Source organism: Stenella coeruleoalba (assembly GCF_951394435.1).
Source record: "Stenella coeruleoalba genome assembly, chromosome: 3".
NCBI classification, from domain to species: Eukaryota; Metazoa; Chordata; class Mammalia; order Artiodactyla; family Delphinidae; genus Stenella; species Stenella coeruleoalba.
Genome location: NC_137148.1, coordinates 166,342,039 through 166,354,292, shown reverse-complemented (window position 1 = coordinate 166,354,292; position 12,254 = coordinate 166,342,039). Strand labels below are relative to the sequence as shown.

Below are 12,254 nucleotides of genomic sequence, written 5' to 3'. Positions count from 1 at the left end.
AACTGAGGCTAGGAGACTTTAAGTAATGTGTCAGTGATTAGGGCCTACTCCCTCCAACTCTCAACCCTTGTATTGTCTGATTAGCTTATTAGCTCAGAATAATAGTATTCATGCTGCTTCCGCCAGCGGACTCACCCAGGGAAGGGCCTTATCTCCCTCAAAGGCCTCCATTCCTTCCTCAGACTAGGTTATTTGCCCCTTCACCGGGGGAGGAGCTAGGAAACGTCGATCTAGCTTTGATGAACAGATCACTGGACCAATGGAGAAGCTAAGTGCACTGTAACCAATGCGACCCCGTCCTGGGCGGGATCAAGGACAGGAACGGGCCGCCGATTGGACAGAGGTACGCTGCGAATGGCGGAGACGCTGAGGCGGGTGCTAAACTCGGGCGGCGCGGCTGGCCCCGGGGAGGAGAACACAGCTGAGGTCGAACCGCCTTTGCTGCTGCTCGGTGGTCACGGCTCTGGAAAGACAGCGCTGCTATTCGCGGCGGCCCTGGAGGCGGCAGGGGAAGGCCGAGGCCCTGTCCTCTTCCTGACTCGGAGGCCTCTGCAAAGCCTGCCTCGCCGGATTGGAGCTGCGCTCGAACCCTTGCGGTTACAGGTGGGGCGGAGCGGGACCAGAGGTGGACCAGCCAGTAGCGAGGCGGATGGACGATTGAGTGACAGGCAGAGACAGGCCAATGGCGGAGACGAAGGGAGGGCAAGCCGGAGCAGGCATTATGGGACGGAGTCTGGAACGAGTTGCGGGTGGGACTACGCGAAGCTTTGTTAAGATTGAGTGAGAAACCATCCAATGAGGGGGCGGAATTAGCAAAGGGTGGCGCCCAAAGACGGGAGTCCGGGGCGAGTAGGGGGCGGGGCTAAACATGGTCGGGTCTGGAAAGAGTTTCTGGGCCGCTGGAGTCAATGCTGGGGTCGGAAGTCATGGGCAGGTTTTCCGTGGAAAGATTGCCCTAGAGATTTGACAAAACGATATGCCTTGTTCTTAACTAGTACCGGGAAGTGATGAGTGCAGAATTAGAAAAACAAAAAATAAAACGGGGTGGGGGGGCGGGCGTGGCGAACAGAAGAATATTCGACCACTCTGAGCTAGCTGCTTCACTCTGGAACCAGCAGTCTGGGGAGTGAGAACCCCGTCCAGGAAAGTATGCAAGGAAGCAGGGCTGCTATAGCTGAGAGCCTGGCTTCCTGTGATGAATCTGGCCGTTTCCTTTTTTCCTCTCTAGAAGATCCGCTTCCAGTACCCACCCTCAACCCATGAGCTCCTCCGGCTCCTGTGCTCTGCCCATGAGACGCGGGGGCCAGCCCCTTCCCTCCTGCTGCTCGATGGCCTGGAGGAGTACCTAACGGAAGACCCCGGGTCCCAGGAAGCCGCCTACCTGGCCGCCCTGCTTCTGGACACAGCTGCCCACTTCAGCCACCGGGTTGGGTCTGGCCGGGGCTGTGGGCTCATTGTGGCCCTCCAGACCCAGGAGGAGGGAGACAGTGCGACTGCCCTGCAGTTGGCACTGCTTCAGAGGTATTTCCCTGCCCAGTGCTGGCTGCAGCCCGATGCACCAAGCCCAGGACAGCACTGCCTCCGAGCCTGCCTGGAGCCAGGTGGGCTGGGTGCCAGGGCAGAGTGGCGGGTGACTTTCCGACAAGATGGAGAGATGACAGTCACCCCGTGGCCCATGCAGGCTGGTGACACCAGCTTGCACAAGGGTTCAAGCTCTGGAGGCCAACCTTGAGGTTTGGAGTGTGACAACCTCTCTATGCTTCAGTTTCCATGGCTGGAATACCTACCTCAGGGACAGATGCAAATTCAGAGACCTAAAGATTATAAAGTGCTTTTTCTCTCATAAATATAGCATTATCCTGTACATATTGTCAACATATTGTTTAACTTTGCTGTTTTGAACTTTGTAAAGAGTTTCATGACAAATGTAATCTGAGACTTCCTTCTTCTCCCGCTCAACATTGTTACTAAGATTCGGCCGTGGGACTTCCCTGGCGGTCCAGTGGTTAAAACTCCATGCTTCCAGTGCATGGGACACGGGTTTGATCCCTGGTCTGGGAACTAAGATCCCACATGCCATGCAGCGCAGCCAAAATACAGAAAACATTCAGCCACATTTTTTCATTCATTCCTTTTTCCGTACTTTGTATAATTCCTTGGGTGAATATACCCCAATTTACTCATCAGATTGACTTATTTACTGCTATTAACACTCTTGTACACATATCCTGGTTCATGTGTGTGAGGGTTTTTAGCGTACATACCTAGAAGTGGCATTGCTGGAGTAGAAGGTATGCAGACGTTCAGCTTTCCTAGGTTATGTCAAACTATTTAAAAGCGGTTAAACCAGAACTCCCATTGAGCCACTTGATGACATTTGGTGTCATCAGAGTGCTGTCTTAGGACAGGGCCTGATTCAGAATAAAGCCCTAGGAATGAATGTCATCGGTATTATTATTAGTGGCAGAGACTAGCTAGCAGCTCATTAAACAGCTTTTCTCTCTTGGGTGCACAGCTAAACTACATCTCCCAGCTGTCCATGGTTCTCGCTAGGGTCACGTGACCGTTTTGTGAAGAAGAGATGGCGCCCACCTCTAGGCTAGGCCCCTAAAGGCCACAGAATCTTCTGCTGTGTCTCTCGCGTTGGCTGGCAGGATGCAGAGGAACCATCTAAAGACCCCAGGGTAGCCCTGGGGGATATTAAAGTTACAGTCTGGGCTTCTGACTCGTCCCAGGGATAGCTGCCCACCTGTTTGAATTGAGAAATGAGAGAGAAAATATTTAATGTGTTCAGCCACTCAGTTTCAGGGCAGCTTCGTTAGGGCAGCTAGCATAACATACTAACTGATTCATTTTATTATCATTATTCAGAGTGCCAGGGCAGAATTTCAGACTGAACTCAAGGCCTTTTCCTGCTTCTCCTATGGCCTGGGCCCAGGGAAAAGATGGAGCTTAGAGGTATTTATAGAAGCCGTGACAGAAAACTTATATATATTTATATATCTACACAAAAGACTGTACATTTAAAAATACTGCAAGGTTGTGACTTTCTGACCAGGATGAATTGAGCAGAAAGCCAAGGTCAGCAGGCCTCACTGACCCTGCCGGATAAATCTTGGGCCTGGAGTAGCACTTGAGGTCATTCTGGGTCCCCGTGCATCTGAGGGCTGGAGTCCTAGGAGCAGGCCACGTAGCTCGGGGGTGAAGGCTCGGGGGCTGGGATGAGGCTGTTCTCATAAGGGTTGGAGTAGGGGCCATTGGATGAGCCCCTCTGGGCTTCCTGGGAACCCCCAGAGCTGTAGTCAGTTGAGATGCCAGAGTCAGACACCACGAGGTAGAGGTACTTTAGGTGGGGTGGGGTAGGGGGCAACTCAGGGGGAAGTGCCCTCGGGCGCAAGAGCTGGGAGCTGGGATCCAGGATGGTGTACTCAAAGCTGGCAGCCGAGGCCCCCTCTGGCACAGGCTTCAGGGCCAAAGCGGATGAGCAGGAGAATGCTTCCGAGGCTTCATCCATGGCTGCTATGTCCAAATCGCCACCAGGCTGTGGGAGGTCCTCGCTGGGTGGGCTCCGGGGCAGCAAGCACTTGTCCAGCACCAGGTAGCTGTCTTGGGCATGCTCGCTGCCCACCGGCTCCAACAGGGGCCCCTCATCATCTGCCCCTGGCTCCACTGCCTGTGTCACCCCCCAGCAGCGCTCAGAGAGGACCTCCAGGGGGGCAGGTGGGTCCTCTGTGAAGGGGGTGCAGGGGCTCCACCACAGACAGCCATCAGTTTGGTACAGCCACAGCTGGGGAGACAGCAGCAGCCTGCTCAGAGACCGGGGATTCGGCCACAGGAGCAGGGAAACCCCAGGCCCTGAGGGGACAGCCAGGCCACCTACCTGGAAGTTACCCTTGTGGGTGGTGAAGAGGCCCTCGAACTCGCTCTCGGGGCTTGGGATGCCAGGCCATATCTTCTGCTTCAGAGTCCTAGTGAAGCCAAAAGAAACGAATACCTGGGCATGTGTCACTGACCATTCACCAGCACCCCCTCAGCACCAGTCGCAGGGCAAAGGTACTCCTAGCCCCTTGTGATCATGCTGAAGGCATAGGAGTGTGTGGGGCTGAGGAACAGGGGCTCGGCCAAAGCATCTGCCAGGCTCTACAGAAGGGCAACTGGAACAAAGTTTTGAAGGATGCATAGGAGTTCAATATGCTCCGTCTAAAACCCACCCAGTCTTGTCTGAAGGTCCATTGTTACTTCCCTCCTCACTCCTTTCCATAGTTCCTCAATGCATTCAGAATAAAGTCCCGATTCCTCCCCACAGCCCTGCAGAAGACCCTGCATGGTCTGACCTCTGTCACCTCCTTCATCTCATCATCCACCACTTACCCCCTTACACACTCTTCTCTAACCATACAGCTCTTCTTGCAGCTGCTTCAATGTTCCAAGCTCATTCCCACCACAGGGCCTTTGCACTTGCTGGTTTTTCTCCCTGCTTTTCATGCGGCTACCTCCTACCAGACTTCAGGTTTCTGCTCTGATGTCACCTCCCAGAGGCCTTCCCTGACTATCCTGTCATGGCCCCACCCCCATTAATTTCTGTGATATCACTCATCACAATTTATAATCAAATATATGTTGATTCCCTTATTTGTTGTGTGACTCAGCTATGAGATCCACAAGGTCAGTGATACGTCTGGTTTGTTCTACACTTTCTCCCCAGTGCCTAGCACACAGTTGGCATTCAGTATGTATTTTCCAACCAAGTAAATGAACAGGGCCTTGAAAGACAACGAGGAAATTGCTTGGCAGACATGGCAAGAAGGACATTCCTGGCAGAAGGAACAGTATGTGCCAAGCCTTGGGGGTGTGAAAACACATGGTTTGTACTTGGAATTACAAAAACCTCAGGATGGCTGGTCATATCGTAAAGCATCTAAGGAGCTTGACAACAGGGGTGGGAGGCACTTGGGGTTAAATCGTTTCAGTAAGCCCATCTGGTTGATTTTACAGAAGTTGATGAAATTGGGAAAAAGTACAAAGGAATCCAACAAGGGGCAGCCACTGAGGTAGGAGGAAAACCAGGTGAAAGTATGCCCAAGAGCAGAGAATTTTAAGTAAGAGTCTGCGTCTGACCTGGCTTGCATCCCAGTCCTGCCACTGACTCCTCATTGTGTGACCCTGGGCAAGTGCCTGCCCCTCTTTGAGCCTAGGTTCCCACAGGGAAAGGAGAACGTTGGTGGGGAGGAATCTGAGTTAGGTGCCGAGTGGGGCGCTCACCGGCGGTGGGAGAGCAGGGTTAGCACGGCCAGCAGCAGCAGAATGAGCACGAGGACGAGGGAGAGCGTCAGGATGAGGGGGTCCAAGTCTGGGGAGCAGGGAGGAGGTCAGGGCGGTGAGCTTGCCCCATGCTCCGCCCAGCCCCTTTTACACCCCTGCCTGGGGCCTCACCACTAGCCGTCAGCAGCGACACAGGCTCGGACCAGGCGCTCCAGAAGCCACCGAAGCTCGGCTCGGCCATACGCGCGCGTACCTTGAAGGTGTAGCGCGTTCCGCCCCGCAGGTTGCTCAGCACGCACTCAGTGCGGCCGTCGAGGATCTCCACCTGGAGGCGGGGCCCAGGTGAGAGGTATCGCCAATAGGGGCGGGGCGGGCAAAGGAGGGCATGTGAGGGTGGGCCCTGAGGGATCGAGCCAATCAGAGAAAGGAAGAACCGAGCCCAAGCATGGGGAGGCGGGCAATGAAAGCAGGAGGCGGGGCCCAGGAAGGGTCGGGGCCAATCAAGATGGGGCCCCAGGTAGAAGAGGGCGGGCTCGGGCTATTTAACTGCGGGGCCAGCGCACGGGGGGGCGGGCCCTGAAGAAGTCTAGGGTTTGGGACAAGGGTTTAGTGGGATTGAGTCCAGGTGGGCTGGGGAAAGGGGACATCGGGAAAGGGGACAAGTCGTTGGACGTGGAGCTGTCTTGGGCGGGAGGTGGAGGGGCGAGGCCATGGGGGCGGGGCCGTGGTGACTGTCTGGGTGGGACCTAGAGGGCCTGTCGACTCTGGAGCCCTTGGGGCTAGGCCGTAGGAGCGAGCCTCACCCTCTGCGCGCCACCAGCGGCGTTCTCTGCCGAGATGTTCATCTCATAGCGAATGAGGCTTGCCATGGGTGCCCCAGGCGGTGGGAGCCAGCGCAGTACCACATGGCCGCCCTCGTCTGCCCGCCGCGCCAGCAGCCCAGCGGGAGGGTCTAGGAGCACTGTGGAGAGGGGTTGCTCAGGTGGGCGGAGACTGGGACTTCCTCCCGACCACTCTCCCGTTCCCAGCGCTCTTACCCACTTCGTTGATGTGGATGATACGGCGGTAGCGTGAAGAGCCCGAGGAGGCCGCAATGACGCGCAGCTCTAGGGGCACGAAGCTCGACGTGTCGGCTGTAGGCAGCGAGCACCAGAAACGCACCAAGCCGCGGGTGGTGGGCGCCTGATGCAGGCGGCACGGCTTCCACGGCTCACCCCTGTTCGCCCAGGAACCAGCGAGGGTAGGGAGCAAGTTGGGAGGCATTGCCGGGACCGAGGGTGTGTTCTGGACACTACCACCAGGGGGCGTCCCAGCCCCGACGTACGCGACGCCTTAGTCCTGCTTTGGAGCGGTGTTGTCCCAGCCCTGAAGTTTGGGGTCGCACTCCAGCAGTGATCACGGGAGTGTTCCAGCCCCGACCACTAGGCAGCGTGTCGGCCCTGACCCCGTGGGCTTCCCAGTAGTGACTACCAGCGGAGGTGCCATCCGGCCCCTGGCACCAGAAGTCCCAAGGTGCGAGCTCCGGGGAGCGCTGCTCGGCCCGCCCGCCCCCTCCACCTGTGGGGCGCTCCATTTGCCCCGTCGGACTCACTCGAGCTGGTAGGAGAAGCTGTAGTTGTCCGGGCCGACCCCGGCGCTTGCCGCTTCCTCCCAGAAACACACCAAATCCTCCAACCTCTCGGTGAAGCACAGAAACTCTTCAGGCTCGCGGGCTGTCAGCAGGGCCGCTGGGGATGGGGGCCAGGGGAGGGGGTCAGGAGACCCGAGCCCCGTCCTCGGGCCACAGCATCCTCCCCTCCCTCCTGCCGCCTGTGCGGACCGATAAGAAAAATGCCCCGCCCCTCTGTCTACCCCAGCGGGGCCCTTCGAGGGGTCTGCAGAAGTGCTGCCCCCCGAACTCCCATGCGTAGGTTGAATGTCTTATTGTCTCCCCACACACGCCCGCCCACCCCGCGACCGGCTGAGCTGAGCGCAGCATTCAAGGCCTCCGCCTCCCGCTGCCGGCCCCGCCCCAGCCCAGGACGTGCGTGAGGGTGAGTGTGTGTGTGCAGGAGGCGGGGTCCCCTATCAGCCCCGGCAGGCTCCCGGCTGCCCGATAGCGCCAACCGTGCCCCCCGCCCCCGCTCCCTCAACCCCGCGGACCCAGGGATATGGCGCCCGCATGCAAACAGTGTTTACAGACGCCTGCGGCCCGGCCCCTCTGACTCGGACCCTGGTTTTAGCCTCCCTCCCCCACTGGAGGGTCGGCTAGGTCCCCTCCCCTTGGGGACCCTAGACTACAGGGCCTAGAACCAGCACCACCCCTGCCCCATTTAGTGTTTAGCATGTGTCAGACTCCTTGAGAAGATAAAACAGGACTCTTACGCCCCTCTTTAGCTTCTCCCGCAGACGCAGTCTGGGGATACAGACCCGCAGTATGCCATATCAGGTCCCAGTCTAGGGTTCAGACACCAGCTGGGGCTCCAGGACACAGACGGGTTCAGAACCTGGCATAGCCCCCAGGACCCAGGCTGGAAGTTCAGGCCCCAGCATTGCCCTCCAGGACCTAGTGCGGGGGTCCACACTCAGCTCCACCCTTACCTTTCCTTTCAAACTTGGGATCCGGTGGGTTGGGTGGGGGAGCCCAGGTTGCCCCAGCGAGTAGGAGACAGAGGAAGCCAACTCCAGGCCAGAGGGATGCCCCGAGATGATACATGATGCAGCCCCTGCCACGGGAGGCCCAGGGCTCCTGCCACCCCCTTCCTCCGCCCCAGGCACAGTCCACAGCTGGGTCAGCAGCTGCCTCCGCCGGACACAACTGACCAGGCCTTCCCGGCCAGGCGCCTCCAAGTGGCAGCTCCCCCGAGGGGGCGGGACCAGCAGGCAGCCTGGGCTGAGATAAGAGGGAGGCAGCCGCCCTGCCAGGGCCTGGCTAGAGAGGGCAGAGGCCCTCCAGGGCCTGGGGGCCCCTTGGGGGATGGGGTGGGGGGCTGGCGGGAGCAGCTCTGGTTTCTGCGTAGGACCCACTTTCTTGCTGTGTGACCCTGAACAGGTGACTTACCTTATCTGAGCTTCAGCCTTTTCATCTGTAAAATGCGACTTGGCACCTAGCAAACATTCCAAAACTGTAAGCTACTGATATGATCATGCTAATCAACATCCCTTCCCAGTCTGGGTAGGAAAATAATCATCGTAATAGTGAGTAGCGGTTGAGTGTTTGCACAGCGTTGGGCAGTGCTGCCGGGCAGTATGTGCGAAAGAGCCTGCATTTGTAAGATTACATATATTCTGGAGTGTGAGGTTTCATGTGTGATTTTTTTTGCTTTTTTTTTTCTGCTTACATTTCAATACTATTGGGATTTTATTTTACAAGGAATGTGCAGTTCTTTTAATAATCTGGAAAGTATAGAACAAACTATAAAAGCTTTTCACCTGGGCTGAGCTTTAACTGGGGTAAACACCCTCCCCACAGAGGTACATGCCTGGGGAAGGCGGAGGGGGTGGTGCTGATACCTACCTCATTGCGGCAGCCTGCCCCAGATTAGCCAGAGAGCTCCCTGGTGGCGCAGTGGTTAAGAATCCGCCTGCCAGTACAGGAAACACAGGTTCGAGCCCTGGTCTGGGAAGATCCCATATGCTGCGGAGCAACTAAGCCCGTGCGCCACAACTACTGAACCTGCGCTCTAAAGCCCGCGACCACAGTTACTGAGCCCGTGTGCCACAACTACCGAAGCTCACGCGCCTAGAGCCCGTGCTCCACAACAAGAGAAGCCACCGCAATGAGAAGCCTGCCCACTGCAACAAAGAGTAGCCCCGCTTGCCTTAACTAGAGAAAGCCCGCTCCCAGCAAAGAAGACCCATAAATAAATAAATTTATTAATTAAAAAAAAGAGAGGGCTTCCCTGGTGGCGCAGTGGTTGAGAGTCCGCCTGCCGATGCAGGCGACACGGGTTCGTGCCCCGGTCCGCGAAGATCCCACATGCCGCGGAGCGGCTGGGCCCGTGAGCCATGGCCGCTGAGCCTGCGCGTCCGGAACCTGTGCTCCGCAACGGGAGAGGCCACAACAGTGAGAGGCCGCGTATCGCAAAAAAAAAAAAAAAAAGAGAGAGAGAGAGAGAGAGAGAGCGCGCGAGAGAGCGCGCGCTCCATTCCCTGGAGCACAGTGATTGGTTCAGGGAGGGCATGTGACCGAAAGGGATCCAGTGAGCTTCCATCATGGGACTTTTCCTGGAGTTACTGGGAAATGGGGTGCCGCTTTCTGTTGGATGATGAGGTGAGCAGATGACTAGCCAGAGACATCTTTGCCATTAGGAGGGAAAAAATTGCCTGATAATGAAGCTAATGTGGGCTTCTGAACTGTCTGTTACCTCCACCCGTAGACTCTTCCTCTAACTAGACATGGGGCTCACTCCTTCACTTTACTCAGGCCTCTGCCTAAATGTCACCTCCTCAATGAAGCCCTCCTTGCTCACCGTATTTAAAATAGCAACCCTCGGGCTTCCCTGGTGGTGCAGTGCATAAGAATCTGCCTGCCAAGGCAGGGGACACGGGTTCGATTCCTGGTCGGGGAAGATCCCACATGCCGCGGAGCAACTAAGCCCGTGCGCCACAACTACTGAGCCTGCGCCCTAGAGCCCGCGAGGCACGACTACTGAGCCCACGTGCCACAACTACTGAAGCCCATGCGCCTAGAGCCCGTGCTCTGCAACAAGAGAAGCCACTGCAATGCGAAGCCTGCACACCGCAATGAAGAGTAGACCCCGCTCACCGCAAGTAAAGAAAGCCCGCATGCAGCAACAAAGACCCAACACAGCCAAAAGTAAAAACAAACAAACAAACAAATAAATAAATAAAATAGCAACCCTCTAGCCCCACACTCCCCATCAGCCCTTAAACGGCTTAGTAGCAGTAGTAGTAGTAGCAGCATTTTGCATTCCCTGTACTTATTATATCTAATACGTATTTGATGCTTTGTTATTGATTCACCACCTTTACTAGTCCGTTTTGTTCATTTCTGCATCCCAGTACCTAGAACAGGGCCTGCCATACAGTAGGAGGTCAGGAAATATTTGTGGAGTAAAAGATTCGTGAAAAACCAAGCTGAGAGATGTAGAGAAACAGTTGACTTTGTGTTAGCCACTGGATAGAGCTGTTCCTGAGTACTTCTGCACTTTTAAAAAAAATAAATTTATTTATGTATTTTTGGCTGTGTTGTTGATGCACGCAGGCTCTCTCCTTGCGGCGAGTGGGGGCTACTCTTCGTTGCGGTGTGTGGGCTTCTCATTGTGGTGGCTTCTCTAGTTGCGGAGCACGGGCTCTAGGCGCGCAGGCTTCAGTAGCTGTGCCATTTGGGCTCAGTAGTTATGGCTTGGGGGCTTAGTTGCTCCGCGGCACGTGGAATCTTCCCGGTCCAGGGCTCAAACCTGTGTCCCCTGCATTGACAGGCAGATTCTTGACTACTGAACCACCAGGGAAGTCCTGTTCTGCACTTTTAAAAACAGAAGTCGGGGAATTCCCTGGTGGTCCAGTGGTTAGAATTCCATGCTTCCCCTGCAGGCGGTATGGGTTCTGTTGCTGGTAGGGAAACTCAGATCCCACAAGCTGGGCAGTGTGGACAAGAAACAAACAAACAAAAAGAAAACAGAAGTCCAGGAGAATCTCTTCCTCTGGAAATTGGCATTTGGTTTGAGTGTGTGTGTGAGAGAGAGAGGGAGAGAGAGAGAGAAAGAGGGAGAGAGAGGGAGAGAAACTAAACTTTGATTGTGAGAAGCAAACTAGCCCTGTTGGTAAGTGCATGTGTTCTGATGTATTGCAGGCCATTCATGTTTGAACCCCAACCTTGCCACTTACCATGCCACCTTGGAAAAGTTACTTAACCGTTCCTAGTCTCAGTTTTTCATGTATAAAATGGGCATGATAATAGTGCACCCCTCCCCGCCCCCACATAAGGCTATTGTGAGGATTATGAGATAGATTATGTCAACTTCTGAGAACATGCCTGGTGCATTGTAAGCACTCAGTAAGGATAGCAATTATTTGCTTAAGCGAACTTAAGAAGGATGCTGTTACTTACATCTGGTTGGTCTTTTTTTTAATTAAAACTTTAAAAATTTTTATATTTATTTTTCATTATTATTATATTTTTAGCTGCGTTGGGTCTTCGTTGCTGCACGCAGGCTTTCTCTAGTTGCAGCGAGTGGGGGCTGCTCTTCGCTGCGGTGCACGGGCTTCTCATTGTGGTGGTTTCTCTTGTTGTGGAGCATGGGCTCTAGGCGCGCAGGCTTCAGTAGTTGCAGCACGCAGGTTCAGTAGTTGTGGCGCACGGGCTTAGTTGCTCCGCGGCATGCGGGATCTTCCCAGACCAGGGCTCAAATCCATGTCCCCTGCATTGGCAGGCGGATTCTTAACCACTGTGCCACCAGGGAAGTCCCGATTGGTCTTAATACTTAGAGAAAAAAAAAAATCCTGTAAAGTAGCATGCTGTGTGCTTAACTGTTCTTCATGAGACCCTACATGATAACTAGATTCTTCTAGTTCCTCTCCCACTCCAGACAATGCCTGGGCATTATTGTTCCAGGGACAATGTTTAGAACCCTAGGGATTGTTTTTTGTTGTTTGCATGTTCACCAGAATTCTCCCTTTTCCTAGTAACAGCAAATGTAATTTCTATTTACATGCCCTCCCAGACTCCATTCCTGTGATTTGAAATGTTTCTGCCAGCTGACAGAATGAGCACAGGACCCAGGCCTGGCCAATGAACATATCACATTCCTCTGAACACAGTGATTGGCTCAGGGGTGGTTACAAGACACGCCGGTCCAGTCAGCATCTGCTCTGGGACTTTTGCTGGAGCTGATGGGATGAAGGGATTTTCCTTGCATGGGAAGGTGGAGCTGGTGGGATGTAAGCCTGGCACTGCCCCAACGAGGGTGAGGCTGCCTTGGAGTGGGGCAGTAGTCATTTAAATGTTCTTTTGGCTACTGTAAGAGAGACTCAAATCATAACGTAATGGC

At 55.0% G+C, this 12,254-nt stretch overlaps 2 protein-coding genes across 4 annotated transcripts; one reads left to right on the top strand and one right to left on the bottom strand.

The window, feature by feature from the left end:
• Positions 1-354: 354 nt before the first annotated feature.
• SWSAP1 (SWIM-type zinc finger 7 associated protein 1) lies at positions 355-2,279 on the top strand (the record flags this gene model as incomplete). The annotated part of the gene is made up of 2 exons (XM_079918078.1): positions 355-603; positions 1,229-2,279. The coding sequence occupies 2 exons, from the start codon at positions 355-357 to the stop codon at positions 1,730-1,732; spliced, it is 753 nt and encodes a 250-aa protein (XP_079774204.1). The 3' UTR covers positions 1,733-2,279.
• Positions 2,280-2,698: 419 nt separating this feature from the next.
• On the bottom strand, positions 2,699-8,081 carry EPOR (erythropoietin receptor). Of its 3 annotated transcripts, none has more exons than XM_079918011.1 (8): positions 7,843-8,081; positions 6,854-6,989; positions 6,300-6,478; positions 6,066-6,223; positions 5,434-5,587; positions 5,263-5,350; positions 3,881-3,968; positions 2,699-3,787 (listed from the first exon to the last, which is right to left on the bottom strand). In XM_079918011.1, the coding sequence occupies exons 1-8, from the start codon at positions 7,955-7,957 to the stop codon at positions 3,176-3,178; spliced, it is 1,530 nt and encodes a 509-aa protein (XP_079774137.1). In that variant the 5' UTR covers positions 7,958-8,081; the 3' UTR covers positions 2,699-3,175. The 3 variants fall into 3 exon arrangements, with proteins under 3 accessions (XP_079774137.1, XP_079774138.1, XP_079774136.1); XM_079918012.1 differs by having other exon boundaries at positions 6,066-6,214; XM_079918010.1 differs by having other exon boundaries at positions 2,699-3,968.
• Between the last annotated feature and the right edge of the window lie 4,173 nt (positions 8,082-12,254).

What these genes read in the sequence shown, in the direction of transcription:
- EPOR (XM_079918010.1), bottom strand. Translation starts at nt 7,957, where the DNA reads ATGTATCATCTCGGGGCATCCCTCTGGCCTGGAGTTGGCTTCCTCTGT. An exon ending in AGCTTCTCCTACCAGCTCGA is followed by an intron (nt 6,479 to 6,853) that starts GTGAGTCCGACG and finishes CTGGGCGAACAG; the next exon opens with GGGTGAGCCGTGGAAGCCGT. An exon ending in CCGCTGGTGGCGCGCAGAGG is followed by an intron (nt 5,588 to 6,065) that starts GTGAGGCTCGCT and finishes CCCCGCCTCCAG; the next exon opens with GTGGAGATCCTCGACGGCCG.